Source organism: Xenia sp. Carnegie-2017, unplaced genomic scaffold (assembly GCF_021976095.1).
Source record: "Xenia sp. Carnegie-2017 unplaced genomic scaffold, XeniaSp_v1 HiC_scaffold_19, whole genome shotgun sequence".
In the NCBI taxonomy this organism is placed as follows: Eukaryota; Metazoa; Cnidaria; class Anthozoa; order Malacalcyonacea; family Xeniidae; genus Xenia; species Xenia sp. Carnegie-2017.
This window is the reverse complement of record NW_025813481.1, coordinates 2,411,499-2,431,235: the sequence shown is the minus strand read 5'-3', so window position 1 is coordinate 2,431,235 and position 19,737 is coordinate 2,411,499. Positions and strand designations below refer to the sequence as shown.

At 32.9% G+C, this 19,737-nt stretch overlaps 1 protein-coding gene across 1 annotated transcript; it reads left to right on the top strand.

The window, feature by feature from the left end:
• Positions 1 to 5,590: 5,590 nt before the first annotated feature.
• LOC124438294 lies at positions 5,591 to 19,248 on the top strand. The gene is made up of 10 exons (XM_046988350.1): positions 5,591 to 5,697; positions 7,408 to 8,333; positions 9,144 to 9,856; positions 9,944 to 10,535; positions 11,876 to 12,582; positions 12,670 to 13,267; positions 16,410 to 17,113; positions 17,191 to 17,773; positions 17,935 to 18,012; positions 18,515 to 19,248. The coding sequence occupies exons 2-10, from the start codon at positions 7,499 to 7,501 to the stop codon at positions 18,517 to 18,519; spliced, it is 4,815 nt and encodes a 1,604-aa protein (XP_046844306.1). The 5' UTR covers positions 5,591 to 5,697; positions 7,408 to 7,498; the 3' UTR covers positions 18,520 to 19,248.
• Positions 19,249 to 19,737: the final 489 nt, after the last annotated feature.

Here is a 19,737-nt window from a genome sequence, read left to right as displayed (position 1 = left end):
ATTATCAGCCAATAGGGTCATTAAATAATACAGTCATTAGACAATACAGTCATTTAAAAATGCAGTCATTAGACTATGTAATCATTACACAATACAGTCATTAAACAATACAGTCATTGAACAATACAGTCATGAAACAATACAGTCATTGAACAATACAGACATTAAACAATAAAGTCGTTGAACAATACAGTCATTAAACAATACAGTCATTAAACAATACAGTCATTGAACAATAAAGTCATTAAACAATAAAGTCATTGAACAATACAGTCATTAAACAATACAGTCATTAAACAATACAGTCATTGAACAATATAGTTATTAAACAATAAAGTCATTGAACAATACAGTCATTAAACAATACAGTCATTAAACAATACAGTCATTGAACAATAAAGTCATTAAACAATACAGTCATGAAACAATACAGTCATTAAACAATACAGTCATTAAACAATACAGTCATGAAACAATACAGTCATTAAACAATAAAGTCATTGAACAATACAGTCATTAAACAATACAGTCATTAAACAATACAGTCATTGAACAATAAAGTTATTAAACAATAAAGTCATTGAACAATACAGTCATTGAACAATACAGTCATTAAACAATACAGTCATTGAACAATAAAGTTATTAAACAATAAAGTCATTGAACAATACAGTCATTGAACAATACAGTCATTAAACAATACAGTCATTGAACAATAAAGTTATTAAACAATAAAGTCATTGAACAATACAGTCATTAAACAATACAGTCATTAAACAATACAGTCATTGAAACAATACAGTCATTAATAATGTCATCAAACAATATAATCATCAACAATAGGGTCATTAAACAATACAGTCATTAAACAATACAGTCATTTAAAATGCAGTCATTAGACTATGTAATCATTACACAATACAGTCATTAAACAATACAGTCATTAAACAATATAGTCATTAAACAATACAGTCATTAAACAATACAGTCATTGAACAATACAGTCATTAAACAATACAGTCATTGAACAATAAAGTTATTAAACAATAAAGTCATTGAACAATACAGTCATTGAACAATACAGTCATTAAACAATACAGTCATTGAACAATAAAGTTATTAAACAATAAAGTCATTGAACAATACAGTCATTAAACAATACAGTCATTAAACAATACAGTCATGAAACAATACAGTCATTAGATAATAATGTCATCAAACAATATAATCATCAGCCAATAGGGTCATTAAATAATACAGTCATTAGACAATACAGTCATTTAAAAATGCAGTCATTAGACTATGTAATCATTACACAATACAGTCATTAAACAATACAGTCATTAAACAATATAGTCATTAAACAATACAGTCATTAAACAATACAGTCATTGAACAATACAGTCATTAAACAATACAGTCATTGAACAATAAAGTTATTAAACAATAAAGTCATTGAACAATACAGTCATTAAACAATACAGTCATTAGATAATAATGTCATCAAACAATATAATCATCAGCCAATAGGGTCATTAAATAATACAGTCATTAGACAATACAGTCATTTAAAAATGCAGTCATTAGACTATGTAATCATTAGACAATACGATCATCAAACAATAAAGTCATAAAAAAATCATCAGAAAATGTCATCAGACAATAAAATCATAAAACAATACAATCATCAGAAAATATAGTAATCAGACAATAATGTAATGAAACATAATAATCATAAGACAATGAGGTCATCGAACATCAGTGTTAACAAACAACATAATCAAGAGACAACCCATACTTCAGAGAACACAGACAGTTATTAGACCACAAATCTAATAGAGACACAAACATACAAACTAGAAAGTTATCTGATTAGAAATACCATAAAAAACAAGGCGACTAGAAATGTAATTTAAGAAAAAAAAGATTTAATCACTTTGGAGCCAAAACATAAACAAAGTTTGTCCATCTATTGCTGCAGCAACTAGTTTGAGTAAGTTTCGTGAGTTGATAAGATAAAATACAAAGCATTAATAGTTATAGTACCTTCTTCATTACATCGAGATGGGACTGCTTTTATCTATAGAGTACAATCTTTTTTCCATTAAAGACCAATTAAAGCCTGTCTCACTTGCCGCCTTTAGTAAGGCTGTATTCATAGAAAGTAAAACCCACTGTTGACCACCAACCACGTCGTGTATTTGCTCTTAATCGTCATGTATTTGCGCTTTAGCGTCGTGTATTTGCTCTTATGGATTGTGCAATATATATCCATATATGGAATACGTACTGTATGTACATATGGAATCTGGCGCCTTAAAACCAGACTGCTCATTAAAAAGGCTCTAATGAGGGCTGTCTATGTCGGAATCACATTTTTATACTTCCAGAGTGGATGTGTTGTGTGTTTCCTAGGCATGCTGATGAGCCCTGACATAGGGCGAAACAGTCCAAGACTGAAGGATATTTGAAAAATAAATTTAAACGGTTGTACGAGGCGTGACGTTCCATGTTATAGCTTCGTAAATAAAAACCAAAAAAAGCGTTTTCCGGGAGTTTAAGGCATTTAATTTTCAAAATTTTTGACGCTCGGCGCCAAACATGGTGGCGCCTCGTGGGCTGTGCATTAGCGTATGAGCATGACCTTGTTATCTCAACCAGCTTCGCCACTGCCCGTAGGCATCTATTAAGTTAGGCAACTATAAAAAGTATTCTTGCTACTTTTTCCAGAGCGGAAATGATATCGTAAGATGAAACATAAGAGCTGTGTTGTACTAAAAGATTGTCGTTATATATTTAGTCAGTGAAGCACTTGAACTGGCTATGAGCTGATATGAAGTGTGTAAATCTAATCTAATCTGTTAATTTGTGTTTTTCAATCTTATAACTTAAAGCAAAGAAATTTTGTAATATGTTTACTTTTGTTAATATAAATATAATGTTTTTCTTGTTCATTTTTACATCCAAAGAGAAAAAGCCAAAAACACAGCGACAGATACCTCGTATAGGTTGGTGTAGTCAAACAACGCACAATACAGGGTGTTTCAAAAAAAAAACTGAACAGATAGGAAAACGTCGCTAAAGTAATCACCTCGCAAGATCTGCAAAACCGTTAGTGGAAATAGTTAGATGGACTTCCAATGATTTATTTGTCAGTAAAATTTTTGCAAATAAAAACTATTTCTATAGTGAGAATTGTGTTACCGAGAAGAACTTTTGAAATAGCTTGTGCACGAAAATGACAAAGGTAAAAAGCCACTGCAACACACAGGGTTAGAATATGCACTTGTTGTTCAAGCTTACCAAACCGTGGGCAAACGCTAGACATCTAAGTTTCGAATTGTTTTGTAATTTTCGCGTAGGCATCTGCCAAATTTCCTGAAACTTTGTTACCTTGAACAACATGTGCCATATTTTGACCCTGTGTTTTAAATGCTTTTTAGCTGCATCATTTTCGTGTGCAATCCATTTAAAAGGGACTGTTTAATAACACAATTCTCCCTCTAAAAATGTTTATTAGTTGCAAAACTTTAAATATCAGATGAACGATTAGAAATCTAACTACCTATTTCCATCAAAGGTTTTTGTAAATCTAGCGCGCTAACGACTTTAGCGACGATTTCCTGATTATTCAGTTGTTTTTTTATGCACCCTGTAAAATTTGGTTGTTTTGTGGTGATAATGATTTAAATGTGTATCTATTTATGTAAAGATACAAGTGATATAATGATTTTTTGTATACTTTTGGCACTTAAAGTCATAATAGATTACGAAACATTTGATGATTTTAAAAAAGCGTGGCTTCAACAAAAAGTGGCGTGAAAGGTTACCCTAATGACGTAAGGTTATATTTATTCTACATACTCATAAATTGTTTATGTTGACATGTGATATAATTTCCAACATTCATATGAAGATAGAACATAACTGACATATGTGCACTATGTACAACTATGTATGTACAGTTTACATTTATGCAACTTGAATACAATTGTTACAAAAATGAAGTTGCAACTTGAATACAATTGATAGAAAAATGGAGTTGCAACTTGAATACAATTGATAGAAAAATGGAGTTGCAACTTGAATACAATTGATACAAAAATGACGTTACAACTTGAATACAATTGTTACAAAGATGAAGTTGCAACTTGAATACAATTGTTACAATAATGAAGTTGCAACTTGAATACAATTCATACAAAAATGACGTTGCAACTTGAATACAATTGATACAACAATGACGTTGCAACTTGAATACAATTGCTACAACAATGACGTTTTATTATGTACTTCCCCCTCACTTACAGCATTTCCATCACTAAATTATAATCTTTAAGTTATTAAGAACCAGATATCAAATAAGGCTAACCTGACGTTTACCCCTCATTTGACTCTGAAAATGACTACCGCTAAGGTTGTCGAAACGTTAGTCAACAACAATAAAAACAGTCCTTCTCACGACTATACTAACCTAGACGATCTACATTTACAAAGATTTAAAGATACTCCCCGCTCAAACCATTTACTTGATAAGACTTTTCTTAACTGCGATCTCCTAAAAGTGAAATTAAAAGATCACGTTCGAAGATTCCTGTTATACACGTCACTTTGCGTTTGTATTTATAAACACGCTAGTCTGTTATTGTTGACTATATGATTACTTTACATCATGACAACTAATAAGCAATAACATAAGTAAAGTACAACTTATTTAGGCGCAGTATTGTAAGTGTATTAATACTATTTGAGTATAGACTGAATGTGCATGCATGATTTCATTTGCTCGTAATAATAACTACCCTTGCAAAACATTGTGTCTCCAAGAAAGAGCTTTAATCTACTGGATCCCGAATCAACGAAAATAACTGGATACCTCCCTGCAACCTTCATTAGTACCTTCACCCATTTCATTTTTGTCACTGATGAAATGCTTTGTATCAAAACATTATTGGAATTTTTAGTTCCAGTCGTGTTATACAGATGAGAAAATTAGCATATTTCTGAACACAGTCATTATTCCTTTTATCATTGTTGTATAATTTTCCTTTAAATTGAAGAAATATCGTCACAATCATGGAAATGTATTGATAAATCACCAATGCACCTGAAAAACTCGGAAAAATGGAGGAATATTGACGCGAACATCCAACAAAGGTTATAAATGCTAATGATGTACTTGTAATTTTCTCGAAAGAGTTTTTGCTTTGCAAAGGAAGTGGGGGAACTTGTGTTTATGTTAGTGATGTTTATAACAATTTTAGAGCAGATTAGGTGAATAGAAGGATTGTGAAATATGGGCTTTCGTGGAATGAATGGGTCAGATTTATTCGAAATGTTTGCCAGCATTGGAGTGAATTTATGATAGACTTATGCATTTTGATAATTTACCATTAGTTTTTTTCTTCCTCAAACATATTTTAGGTTGATATTCAAAATTTTTAAAAAATTATTCAATATCTCCCTCTCCTTTAAAATACTAATATAAATAGTATACTAATTGAAAACATAGCATTTATTCCATAAAATGTAGTTCCTGCTGTGTTGTTTAGAAATGCTCACATGTTTAAAATATTATGTATGTATTTGATGAGATACAAAGCAAGTAGTTTTTGTTTTATTTATCTCTAGTCAGACGCACCAAAACCGGCAAAGAATTCAATCTTGTTGCAGCACTTAAAGAACGGGGAATTTTTCGTAAGTTTTGAAGATTTATTTGTTTTGTGTTCCTTTGAAAGTTAAACACTGATATGCGTTAAAATACAAGGTTAAATTTTTGAATTCTTTCGTTGCATACAATAACAATGTTACGTTAAGAAATTGCATTGCGTCAGAAGTTAAATTTCATTGCTAGGAGCGTGTCTTTTTACCTTGTTGGTTTGTTTCTCATTTTTCTGTGTATATAAATCCTTAGATTATATTTCTAACAGTGCAGGTTTTGAGCACGACACGGTAAAAGTTATATCTTGACGACGTGGTATGCCAGGTATACGATATACTTGACGAGAAGTGCCCACGCAAGCAAATTTTCTTATGAAAAAGAATATCCTGGGAAATATAAGTACTCAGAGTTTTAGCCTTAGAAGTATTTAATGCCGATCAAGCATCTAAATTAGCTTCATAAGAATTTTAAAAATCCGTTCTTAATTAGTTAGATTTGTTATTAACAAAACGCTTCTTTCTTTAATAAGTAAATTTAATTACCAAAAAATTTATTTCTAACTTTTAAAGATTCCAAAGTAAACATTCGATAAAGAGCTTTTGAAACTAGCTGCAAAGTTCGAACTCAATCATGAGAATTTGGAAGGTTTTGGTTACGTTTGTCTCCCCCCTGACACACGCACTCAAAAAAACTTTGCGTTGCCAACGAGTGGGAGATTCACTAGTTTTGCATATGTAGATAAATATTTTGAATTTTAAACTGTTTCGAAAATTGTTCATTACACACATTTCTTTAGATTCATACACAATACTTAATAAATACCTTCTATCTCCCCCCCAGCAAAGATCATGATTTCCTGCTGTGGTCTTTTGAAATTACCACATTTTCAAAATATCTTGATCTACCACAAAATTTAAAACAAGTATTTGTCATAGTTTAATGTTTATAATGCAATGGGACCAAAAATGCCAAAAAAATGAAAGTTTGTAAAACTGTCATAAACTCACGACAGGTAAAGATTGTCGTGGGGATTTGAAATAAAGTATTGTAATGCATTTTGGCTGTTTTATTTCCCCTTTATAGATGTATTAGGCCAGGTCTGTCTGTTTCTATAATAGGGTTGCTTAAAACTTTCATAAATATATTTTGTGAATGTTATTAATAAATAATAGAAAGTAAACCAAAATAAAGCTGTTAAGTTTTTATAACTTTCACATATGTTACAAATAAGAATTTTCTGATCACAATCTAATTACAGTCTAATTTCATACACAGTTAGTTGCTACATTTCTAAAACGGTCTCTTCATTTTCTGAGATCGATTTGCTTAACTGTATTGTATTCAGGCGTAGATTTTTGGTTTAAAGTTAAAAGCTGAAAGTCGTCAATGTTACCGTTTAATCAAACACGGCATATGAAGAAAAACAATAATAGTTATGTTTGAATAGTAAAACTGTTGTTCTTGCTGTAATGATTCGAAACATAAATAAGCTTAAATATTAAATTAACGTGAACAGAAATTTCAATAAAATTAAAATTATTATGTGATCGAAGATCGATGGCAACAAAACGCAATGACAACAAAATGAAGAACGAATGAAATTAAAAAAATGTTAAGACCTCTAAAAAATGTTCTTGAGCTTTAATTGCATCTTGTAAAGGGGGTGATTTATTCACGAATCTTGCAAGTACTCAAAATTTCCCATGAAATTTTTTTGATGCAATAGTTGATTGTTTTGTCTTTAGTTATACTGGATGACTATATTTGTCGTTTACAACTGACACAACAAAGAAAATTCATCTATTCACATCAAACCAATAACAGCCCGATCAATACATGGATATTCTTTACAAAATCTTTTCTTTCTTGAAATTTGGCTGGCGGTCAGGTTCAGTGAAGCATCACTTGGAAGAAGGGAATCGTTGTATGAATAATGGCGATTATGAGCAAGCAATTGAACACTATACACAATGTTTGAGACATCCAAGCAAGAATAGCGTCAAAATGATGGCACATTTTGGTGCTGGTAACGCTTGTGTCCTCTCTGATAAATGGGAGGATGGATTGAACTGTTTTGATGAATGCTTGAAGACTTCTTCAAAAGTGAAACGTGAATTTTTTCAACATCAAGTTTATCTTGGCCTGGGAAATACTGATTCTACCACTGAAAGAATCGTGGACGACCTGAAAAAAAATAAAATGGTCAGTCTTTGCCATATTGTATTGGGAGGATTGAACAAAAAGCTTGGAAATTATGAGAAATCTTTGGAGCATTATAGAAAAGGATTCTTTCTTATTGATTGTCAACACCAAGAAAATCAACAGGAACTAGAAAAAGAACCAAAGAAAGTTGATGGTATTAACGTTAGTAAAGATTTCATCGACCACAACATGAAGAACTTGTCAGTTATTACTTCAACTGAAATCATGAATGGAGTGTTAGTTGTTTATCGGGAATTAGCAGAATTGTTTGAAAAACTTAATAGATGGGACGAGGCGACTTGTATTTACAAAATATATCTGGAGGTGGCCACTGAAGATGATGATGTACAAGAACAAAGGAATGCTATGGTGTGTTTAATACGAATATACAGAAAGGATGAGCGTGATAACTTGAGGGAGTCAGTACAATTGAAATTACAAGAACTAGATAATAAAAAAAATAATGCAGGTACGAATGCAGGCGAGGGTAAGAGACAACTTTTGCTTTGGATTAACAATAAATTTAGGATTTTTTAAATACTGCATTATAATTGACATTAGAAGTTTAATGACTGGTAATTCAAGCATGTTTCATTCTAGAAAAGTAAAGGTTTTTCAGGATATTTGAAAATTTATTCTATTGAGCTTTCGACTCGGTTCTAATGAAGGCTCGAAGAACGCTCAATAAAATAAATTTTCAAAAATCCGGAGAAACCTTTACTTTTCTACAATTCACATTATATGTACATAGTCGTTCGTTACCTAAATATATGATGTGGATTTGCCAGTGCCAAAGCTTTGTTAAGCCAGTCTGGAGACATGATGTATTATATCTAATAATTTTAGTTATCAGCTATATCCTCCACTCTTGCCAGGATTTGTTTCCTCGAACGAGTGGTTTATGATTTAACAATTACTACACGGTTTTACCGTTACGGCAGTTGAACCATCACTGGCGTATAACAATTAACATAAATTCAGGGTTAGGAGCTTAAGCATTCTACCAAGAATATACTTATGATAGCTAGTTTTAATTTTTAAAAGTATGATCGTGCTAGTGATCGAGATGAACAATTATACCCAGTAATTCTCTAGTATTGGATACCTAAATTTTACCTGAACTGATGGCATAAATGATTTATTTATGAAATTGTTGTTATGACAAATTGTGCAGTCAGTACCTATTTGAATCATTTGGGCAATGGCGGAGTTTAAGTTATTTAAAATTAATCGATTTTCTTGTTTTTGATAATCTTTAAAAGTAATATTTTTACTCCAGTTTCAGAATTGCAGTGGAAATTCGTTGATGAATCAACAAAACATAATCAATTGTTTTTAAAAATGATTAAGTGTGGACAAGATCCCAAAGTCAAGGTTGAATGTATAAGTGATGTGCGTGTAATTTTCTCCGGAGAATTTTGCATCGGCAAAGGAAGTGATGGGACTCGTGTTTATCTTGGACTGGGAAAAGATGGCCATGGAAAAGCAGTAAAACGTATGCCTAGTGATATCTGCATTGGGCTTACACAACAAGGAAAGAAAACTTTCGAAGAAATCATCGAAAAAAAATCGAATTATGTTGTGAATTATTTTTACTTAGAAGAAGACATTACATCAGAATATGTTTATTTAATACTAGACCTGTGTGAAGAATCGCTGGAGGATTTTGTGCAATCAGAATCAAATAGCTTGGCTCATCTTCAAAAATCGCTTCCCAAAATTCTCAGACAAATTTTAAAAGGTTTAGCTCATCTTCACAGCGAGCCACATCCTATTTTTCATCGAGATTTAAAGCCTTCCAATGTTCTCCGAGATGTCCAAGGCAAATTTCTGATAGCTGACTTTGGTATCAGTCGAATACTAAAAAGTGATTATAAGACATTTAAACACGGCCTTACTTGGGGATCTGATTATTGGGCTTCTCCCGAATCGTATTGTCCGGATGATGAGTCGATTAAAAAGTCACATTACGAAAAAGAGTCTGATGTAATGGTGGGTGTAGATTTGTAATTGTTTGCATAGTACACTTAAATTTATTTTTATGTTTTTTTCACGCTTTTACTTTTTCGACGATTTTAGAGTGCAGGAATAGTGGCTTTTTATGTTGCAACAAAAGGGAAACATCCTTTTGGAGATCGAACAACAAGACTGCAAAACTTGTCAAATGGAAACCCTGTTGAATTGAAAAACATAGTAGATGTTGAACTTAAAGATCTTCTTTCGTGGATGCTACAATTGAAACCTGAACTCAGACCATCTGCCAACGAGGCGCTAAAACACCCATATCTACAATCCGATGAATGTAAGTTTGACTTGATGTGCGATGCGGGAAGCCAACCGGAGATAAAGATACCATATTTAGGTCATCCTGTCAACTCAGATGTCCGTGAGCAGTTAAATGGGTTAAAAAATTGGAAGGATCGTATTGACCCTGAAGTCTTCAGTAATTTCAATGTGGGACACTACGATGCTACATGGTTAGGCTGCTTGAAATTTATACAAAATGTTCACCAGCATTGGAATGATGTACCTCGTCCAAAACGGCTTCAAAGTGATGGTAATTATAAAACGTTTTTCCTGCAAGTTTTTCCAGAGCTTCCTCTTTTGGTAAACAGAGTTATAAGATTAAATGAATGGAAATACAGACCTGATCTCAAAGAACACTTTTCAAGTAAGTTACAAACATGTTCGTAAATGTAGATCGTCCAGGTTGGTATAGTCCTGAGAAGGACTGTTTTTGTTGTTGTTAACTGACGTTTCAACAACCTTAGCAGTAGTCATCTTTAGAGTCAAATGAGGAGTAAACCTCAGGTTAGCCGTATTAGTTATCTGGTTCTTACGTCATTGTATTGTGTGTACAGGAAAAGTGTGTGATATTTTGGAAATTTTTTTGTTCTGACTGTATAGCTAAATTAGTGTTTCTTTTAAAAAGTCCCTCAAAAGAAACATCACGCAATAGAAATTTAGTGGTCTTATGATCGCCGGAAGATCTGTAACTGCATATTGGGTCATCCTTAAATTGTAAATCTTAAGCTGTGATCGAAAATTTACCATTTGATGAAGTGAACTTGAAATTAATATGGACTGAAGAAGGTCGATAATTGTTTAGTATTCGTAAATGCAGGTTATGCCTTATTAAGCTCTTTTGAAATCAATTAATCCATTATTTTTGGCGTATCATAAAATGCATTTATGAATATGATCCCTCCCCAATTATCGATCTTCTCCGCTTTCTGCTTAAGAAATACAACAACAGAGTCCAATTGGTATTAATAAAGATAACTGGAAGGATGATATATGGAAGGAAGGTGCAGATAGAAATAGTCAGTGAAGCAATTTAAGCATTTTCACTTAATACTTGTTTATTTGTACTTTAACTACGAGTTACAACTTGGCGAATAGTCATTTAAGTTGTAATGATTTACAATGAGAGTGAGAAAGTGCTATGAAACTACAAAAGATAAAGAAAATTAATTAAGAATGCTTCAGATAATTTATATATTTAAATTATATGTTTAGGTCTTTAGTATCATATACAGTGTTTTTTAGATTTAATGGACGAGACCAATGTGTTGTTTATGATTTTATGTTTTGCTTTTATCTAGTATTGACTAGACAGAACTTTCGTATTCAACACCAAAAAGAATTAAAGCAACAATTATTAAACGGTTTTACGTTAACACAGAAAATAAAATGTAGATTTAAGCTGATCCATCCAGTGAAACTAGTTTCCTAGAATATAAAGGACAATATCCTTTGACCAGTTGCGGAACTAGAACGCTAGTTGGGGGTGGGGGAATATGCATATATACAGCTATATTTGAAATTAACATCGCGAACAAAAGAAATCAGCAGGGCAGAGCTGAATATATGAATATATACCCCCAGAACTAACGTTCTAGTTTCGCCCCTGCCTTTAACTAGGATTGGAAGTACTGTTATTTTACTGTTTGGAAGATTTTTACAATCCCGATCCACCCTTCTTTATCTGATGTAATACATTTACGTCAGTTTCAGAATTGCAGTTGCAAGAATGGAAATACATTGGTGAATCAACAAAACATAAAGAATTGTTGTTAAAACTAACTGAGTATGGACAAGATCTTAACAATGAGGTTAAACATTTGAACGATATACGTGTAGTTTTCTCGGAAGAGTTTTTACTTGGCAAAGGAAGTGATGGAACCCGTGTTTATCTTGGACTGGGAAAAGATGGTTACGGTAAAGCAGTGAAACGAATAAATCGTGATAACTGCATTAGGCTTGCACAACAAAAAAAGAAAATTGAAGCGAAGCGCTCGAATTGTGTTGTAAATTATTCTTACTTAGAAGACATTACATCAGAATATGTTTATTTAATACTCGACCTGTGTGAAGAATCGCTGGAGGATTTTGTGCAATCGGAATCAAATAGTTTGGCTTATCTTCAAAAATCTCTTCCCAAAATTCTCAGACAAATTTTAAAAGGTTTAGCTCATCTTCACAGCGACCCACATCCTATTCTTCATCGGGATTTAAAGCCTTCTAATGTTTTCCGAGACGCACAGGGCAAATTTTTAATAGCTGACTTTGGTATGAGTCAAATTTTGAAGATTGAATCTAACACATTAAAAAGTGGCACCAAAATGGGAGCTGGGTATTGGATTGCTCCTGAATTATATTGTGAAGGTGAAGATTCATTTGATAAAGCACGTTACAAAAAAGAGTCTGATGTAATGGTAGGTTTAGAATTTTACCAGTTGCAAATCGAAATGTAATTTATTAACTTTTCAAAAATGCTGAAAAAACGTTTTCATGGATTTTAGAACGCAGGAATGGTGGCTTTTTATGTTGCAACAAGAGGGAAACATCCTTATGGAACTCAAGCGACAATAGTGCATAACTTGTTGCATGGAATCCCTGTTTTATTGAATGAAATTGATGATGTTAAACTTAAAGATCTTCTTTCATGGATGCTACAGTATGAGCCTAAACTCAGACCATCGGCCACCGAGGCGTTAGAACATCCTTATCTACAATCCGATGAAAAGAACTTTGATATGCTGTGTGAGATGGCAAACCAACCAGGGATAGAGATACCGTATTTAGGTCATCCTCTCAACTCAGATGTGCGTGAGCAGTTAAATGGTCTAAATAATTGGGTGGACCGTATTGAACCTAAAGTTTTTAGTAATTTCAATAAAAGTCAATACGACTCCACATGGTTGGGTTGCTTAAAATTTTTGCAAAACGTTCACGAGAATTGGCATGATGAACTTCGTCTACAACTGTCATTATATGTTAAAGATGGAAACTATCAAGAGTATTTCCTAGAAGTTTTTTCTGAGCTTCCTTTGCTTGTAAACAAAATAAAAAGGTTGATTAAATGGAAGTCAAGACCTGATCTTAAAGAACACTTTTCAAGTAAGTTACAGTCCTAGAAATACTTTTTCATTTTCATTGATGGATTAATTTAATGAAGTCTTCCTCATTTTTCACAATGCCAAGTGTAAAAATTTCAAGTCTTTACAGTGAAAGTGTAAACTTTTTTGGTTAGATTCATCGTAATTTAGCGATATATTTCTTTATCAACGTGTCAAATATTATCAAATGTTTAGCCTTTTCAACTTGGACGATTTAACCCCAGCAGTTCTATGTATGGCTATGAAAGCACATGTGTTATTTTTGAATTGTTCAACTATACCTAAAATGCATATGGCGTTAAGCAATAAGTGTGTGTTGTTTTACTGGTATTCATGAATACAAAGAGAATTTCTTTTTATTTAAACTCTGCTGTCTGTAGCGACATAGCAAAGCGTTGATGTTAGTGCAAAGCTAAGCTTTGTTTTTGTTACTACATGTTCACTTTCTAAAAGGCCTATAAAACTTGAATTTGCAAAAGCAATATATTTTTACACAATCCTTTGCCAGCAAATAGTTAATAAAATACAAAAAAAAACTCAGCATGAAAGTCCGTCTTACTCAATATTTTTTAAATAAATTTAATTTCTTGATTGCTTCAAACGATGACACCCATATAAAGATTCATATTTAAGCAAGCCACATCCCATGGGAGAAATAACCAACGCTAGCAATTTGAATTTCAATCAATCATTCCTCAAATGGAAGCTATGTTGCTTCTATAAAGGAAGATAAAGCGTTTAACCGGCATCAAGTCACTGGCTTAGCAACTAAGAAAGATGCAAGATGATTTTTTTCATAAGAAAATTGCTAACATTGTGTTAGAAAGTGTGTTAGAAAGTCATTTTCCGAATTTTTAACAAACTTAAATGTAAAGTAAGCAGAGTAATTGAAATGGGGCATTATGAAGAGACTATGCATTGATGGATAAATTTTAAGGAGAAAGAAGGCAAATAACAAAACACCAATAACAATGCACGTGTAATTGAAAGAAGATCACATATTCAAAAAGTAAGAAGTCACATTGACAGAAGAGGGAAGAACATTGTCAGCTTTTAGTTAAGCAAGCCAGGACATATTGCAAAGAACTTCCCACTCACTGTTTCAGCAAAACAACAGGAATAATTAAAAATGCCTGAAAGAGGAGGAGTTGCATTAATCTTTGGTACGAGAAATACCAATAAACGTTATTTTGACTAAGCTGCTAAAAAGAATGTGACTAAATACGAGAACTCTTTCATTAATAACAAAAGGTACGAATTTTCAACAAGTTGATGATACATGCACAAAGGCAGCACGTAATGATCAAGTCGGAAACAAAAGATGTGGATTCATAATAAAGTTACTTAGTTTTGCATGTGCCAAGATCAGCAAAGAGTTTATGTCTGTGCAAGCGATATTCACCAACTGATTCTTCAGATAAATGGCATCAAATGTTTGTTTATTTAAATGGTCAATGGGTCGAAGTGGTGAATCGACGAAGTTCAAAAGTCAAAGGAGAGTAAACTGCTCATTAGGAAAATTTCAGAGAGTATCATTCCGGTAAGGAAGTTTGGGAGCAAGTGTTGTAAGTATGAGCATGCTTTTACGGATGTTTGTGAGTAAATGTCCTGCAAACTAAGGGAGGTTTAGTAAAGTCCAAATATATCGAAAAGAGACGCTTAAATCGGAACATACTACTCCTGTATTTAGAGGAAAACGTTTATACTGTAACAAAGTTATGTAACCATTTTCTTGCATTGTTGTGTATGTGGGTAAAATCAATTGGAAGAAGTTAATGGCTACATGCTCACTTTTATTGAGTATTTTTCCAGTCTTCAGATACACTGTGGTACACCCTTTCAAGAGGAAAGGTGGTGTCCTGGCCAAGCTTAAGACATTTGTGTGCTATAATCAAAGTCAGAGAGAAGATCATAAAATCAAAACTTTAATTAGGAAGAACAATGGAGATGAATATTAGTTTGGCTTGCGCGGAAAATTAAGGTGTCTTGTTATAATTCACATCTCTTTAGTCTACAGAGCAAAATGGTTTAACAGAGATTTTGAATCGGACAGTAATGGTCATGGAATCAGGATAATCAATGACGAAACTTCCGTTGGTTGTCTTACAAATGCAAAGACAAGTATGACCCCGCCTAAAACAAGAGATTTGCCATAAGTTGCGATCAACGCTAATCTTTTTCGCTATGATTGATCGAAGACAGAGGGGATGACCTACTGAGAATTTTTATTCAATCTTAGGTGGACATGATTACAAAAAACAGATGATCCAAATGAACACACTGAGCAACCGAATGAGCCAAAAGAAGAAACAGAAATTCAATCAGCATGAAAAAGCTCCACAGAATTGATCATGGCAAATTTATGCAGTTTAGGACAGTTAAGGCAGCGAAAAGTGCCTGTTCCAAGTAGAGATGAAGCATATACTTAATGTTTCAATCAATCACATCAGAAATTGATGAGCCCGAGAGCGTTCAAGAACCTTAAAAAAGTATTCCATTCAATATAGAAAAGAAACTGTCATCTTCAAGAAAATTGAACGTTGGACACGGACTGGGAGCAAAAAAGGGGTTGGTTGGCTCCCAAAAGGTTCTTAAAGTGAAACACGTGTAGCTATGACAGTTTATTGCGCAAAGTAAAATTATGCTTTTAAAATATTTAATCATGAACCACCAGAGTCCAGAATGAAATTTAAGAGTTGAGAGCAAAAGTCCGGTCAAGATTTTATACAAAACTGTTGTATTCTTTTCGAGAATGAAAAACCTTTAGATATTAAGAAATTATGTTCTTAAAACGTTAAATTTAATGAGGTCAACATAAAGCAACAAACATATAGTTTTATGCACATTGAATTAAGCATGCATGCATGAAAATATATCATGCGTGCATGAAAAGAAAATTTTTGCAATTAATGTGTCTGCTTCCTATTCACATTTGAAACAGGCACTTATCCAGAACGATAATTGGGAGAGCAATATTCATATAATCATACGGCATGTCATGCATATATGAATATGCTTCCCTAATCGTCGTTCTAGCTGAGTGCCTAATATGAAACAGAGATGATTTTAGTTTCTGTTTGATATCTCATTATTTGTCCCTTGAAGTATTTCTCTTTTTTATTTTATAAACTTGTGTTGCAAAGAGTGGAAATACATTGGTAAATCAACAAAACATGAAGCAATGATTTCAAAGCTAATTGAGTATGAAGGCAAGATTCCCAATGTTCAGGTCGAAGATGTGAACGGTGTACGTGTAATTTTCTCAGACGAATTTATCATTGGCTGTGGAAGTAATGGAACCCGTGTCTATCTTGGACTGGGGAAGGATGGCTACGGTAAAGCAGTGAAACGAATACTTCGTATTGAATGCATCAATCTTGCACATAAAGAAACAGAAATTTTGAATGAATTAAGCGCAAAGGAATCGAAGTTTGTTGTCAATTATCACTCCTTAAAAGAAGACACGGGAACAGATTCTGTCTATTTAATACTGGACCTATGTGAAGAATCGCTGGAGGATTTTGTGCAATCAGAATCAAATAGCTTGGCTTATCTTCAAAAATCTCTTCCCGAAATTCTCCGACACATTTTAAAAGGATTATCTGATCTTCATAGTGGCAAAAATCCTATTCTTCATCGCGATTTAAAGCCTTCTAATGTACTTCGAGATGCACAAGGAAAATTTCTGATAGCTGACTTTGGTATTAGTCGAATATTGAAAGATGGAAGTAAGACAAGATTAAGTAATGCTAAAAAGGGAACTCCGCATTGGATTGCTCCTGAATCATTTTGTACAGATAAAAATAAGGATGGAAAAGGACGTTACAAAACAGAGTCGGATGTAATGGTAGGTGTTTGCAATTTAAGTTTAAAAATTTTTTTTTTTGAATTTCTTTCATCATATTACGTTGTGATGTATTTTAGACTGCAGGAATGGTAGCTTTTTATGTTGCCACAAAAGGAGACTATCCTTTTAAAATTGAAGAGGATATATTGAAAGGAAACCCTGTTGGCTTAGAGAAAATAGATGATTTTGATCTAAAAGATCTACTTACGTGGATGCTACAGCTAAAACCGGAAGACAGACCATCGGCCAACGAAGCGTTAAAACACCCTTATCTACAAACCGATGAGGAGAATTTTGATTTGCTTTGTGATGTTGGGAATCAACCAGAAATAAAGACATCATCTCGACATCCTCTTACCTCAGATGTTTGTGAGCAGTTGAATATTACAATAGATTGGATGAACCGTATCTATCCTGAAGTCTTTAAACATTTCAATAAAGTATCCTACGACTCTACATGGTTAGGTTGCTTAAGATTTTTGCGAAACGTTCGCCAGCATTGGTATGATAAACCTCGTCCACAACTGTCATCATATGTTAAAGATGGAAACTATCAAAAGTATTTTCTTCAACTTTTTATGGAACTGCCTCTTCTAGTTCATAGAACCATAAGATTGAGTGACTGGAAGACAAGACCTGTTCTAGAGAAACATTTTGCAAGTAAGACACAGAAATGAGTTTTCATTTTCGATGACCAAGCTATAAATTAGGGGTCCATGACACTATATTTGTTATTTTCACTCTAGTTCTCCTCTTCATTTATTGTACTTAATGCATGTATGTTTTTAATTCTGTATATTTCCATTTCAAACATTTTTTAGACAGTGCACATCCTGTAAAACGTGAAGAAGGCAAGGGAAAGAAAAGCGAAGCTGTTATTGAATACCCTGATCTTAAAGGTAAATAGCTATGTAACAACAAACTAATGCTGTGTACGTGTCACTTTTCTTAAATATTCTACCAAAAACCGTAATCTCTTCACTTGTATCTGGTGCATCATTTTCTAACTTTGTGCAACTGAAAATAACGGTTCAAGCATGTGTGATAGTACTAGCAATAGTCAAAAATCTTTAGACGAGATTAACAATTTGTCAGATATCCAAAGATAGTGACGAGTACCTACGAATCATGGTGATTCAGAGACTTTAGCATATTTTTATCGAATGGTAAAAAGAAGCTTATAGCTTATTATATTGTCAAACTTGTAAAGAACACATATGCAATAGTAAATATTGCGTATCCTTTGCTTTAAGTCAACAAATCCTTTCACGTCGTATGCATTAATGCTGAAATTGCGAAAAATGCTTGCTTAGAAAAAGAAGAGAGTTTTCGCTTGGAGTTATTAATCCTTTTAGCAGCTCATTTCACTTATTTTATTTTCTTTGCATTATTTATCCTAAGTGTAAATGGTCAGATCAAATGACGAATGGAAAAACAAGAACATTATCGTTTTCAATTTAAAGCTAAAATGTGCCACATCAATGAAGTCTTTTTATTGTCTGCAAAAGAGGTTTATGGGAAAGCAATTGGCAAGAAGGAAATCAATGATACCACAATTCAAGATTCCCTTTTATGTATGTTTTAATTTGAGGCTCTTAAGCAAGTTAGATTAAGTAACCAAGTTGGATATTACATGGCCAGATTGCTATGAATTTTCATTGGATTTTACAATGTTATATAATTAACTATTTTTTTGTCTGTCTTCAAATGACTAACGATCTAAAACTGAAGGCGAATGAAATTTAAATTTGATTTCCATACATCATGTTTGTTATGTAAAATGTACAATAAATTTTAACATGTGTAATTTATAATGCATAGCATCTCTTCAAGTATAACAATGTATAACAATACATATAACTATATATAACAATATAATATGGATGTCATGACTTGTAACGCAATTAAGGAGTTGCTCGATTTGTGCTCAAAATACGTTCTACTTTAGCGTTATATACAGTGTAAGTCTTTCGTATGAGCTCCGAGCGTGAGTTCAATGTACTAGAACGCTATTTAGTTTATGTACGTCACTACAGTACCACTGCAAAGTGTAAAAGATTGATACGCATAAAAAGAACAACTTATTAAATTGGGGAAATTGGGAATATTTGAATAAAATGAGGGACTCTAGCTTATTAATTGCCTTCATGCATGTTTCGTTATTTTAATTGAATTCTTGTTTATTTTACCTTTAAGTATTACAACATTGTGTTAGTGCCAACTCTAGAAATTTCTGAATTGAAGATTAAATTCCAAAGAACGCAAGACGGGGTCGGCGGCCATATTTTTTAGCCACTAATCATTCGTAAATCGTTATCCCCATGAATATTTATCCAGGGAGTAAGTTGTCGTATAGTCAGAGGTATAGTTAATTAAGTTAGTATTCTGTGCATTCTCTGTGACGATGGTGTTAGTATCAGAGTTGTAAATTGACACGTAAGTAAACCTTTTAATAAGTATTACTTTTGGGAAGTCTTGTCTTGGCTTTATCTTTCTCGATCTTTCGGTTTGTCGTTTGTATGTGAACTATTTAGCGTTATTTCTATCAGCGATAGGTGTTGTGAACATTAATGTAAATAAAGAAACAACTTCTTAGTTTCGAGCCGCTTAAGTTTGTGTTCTCT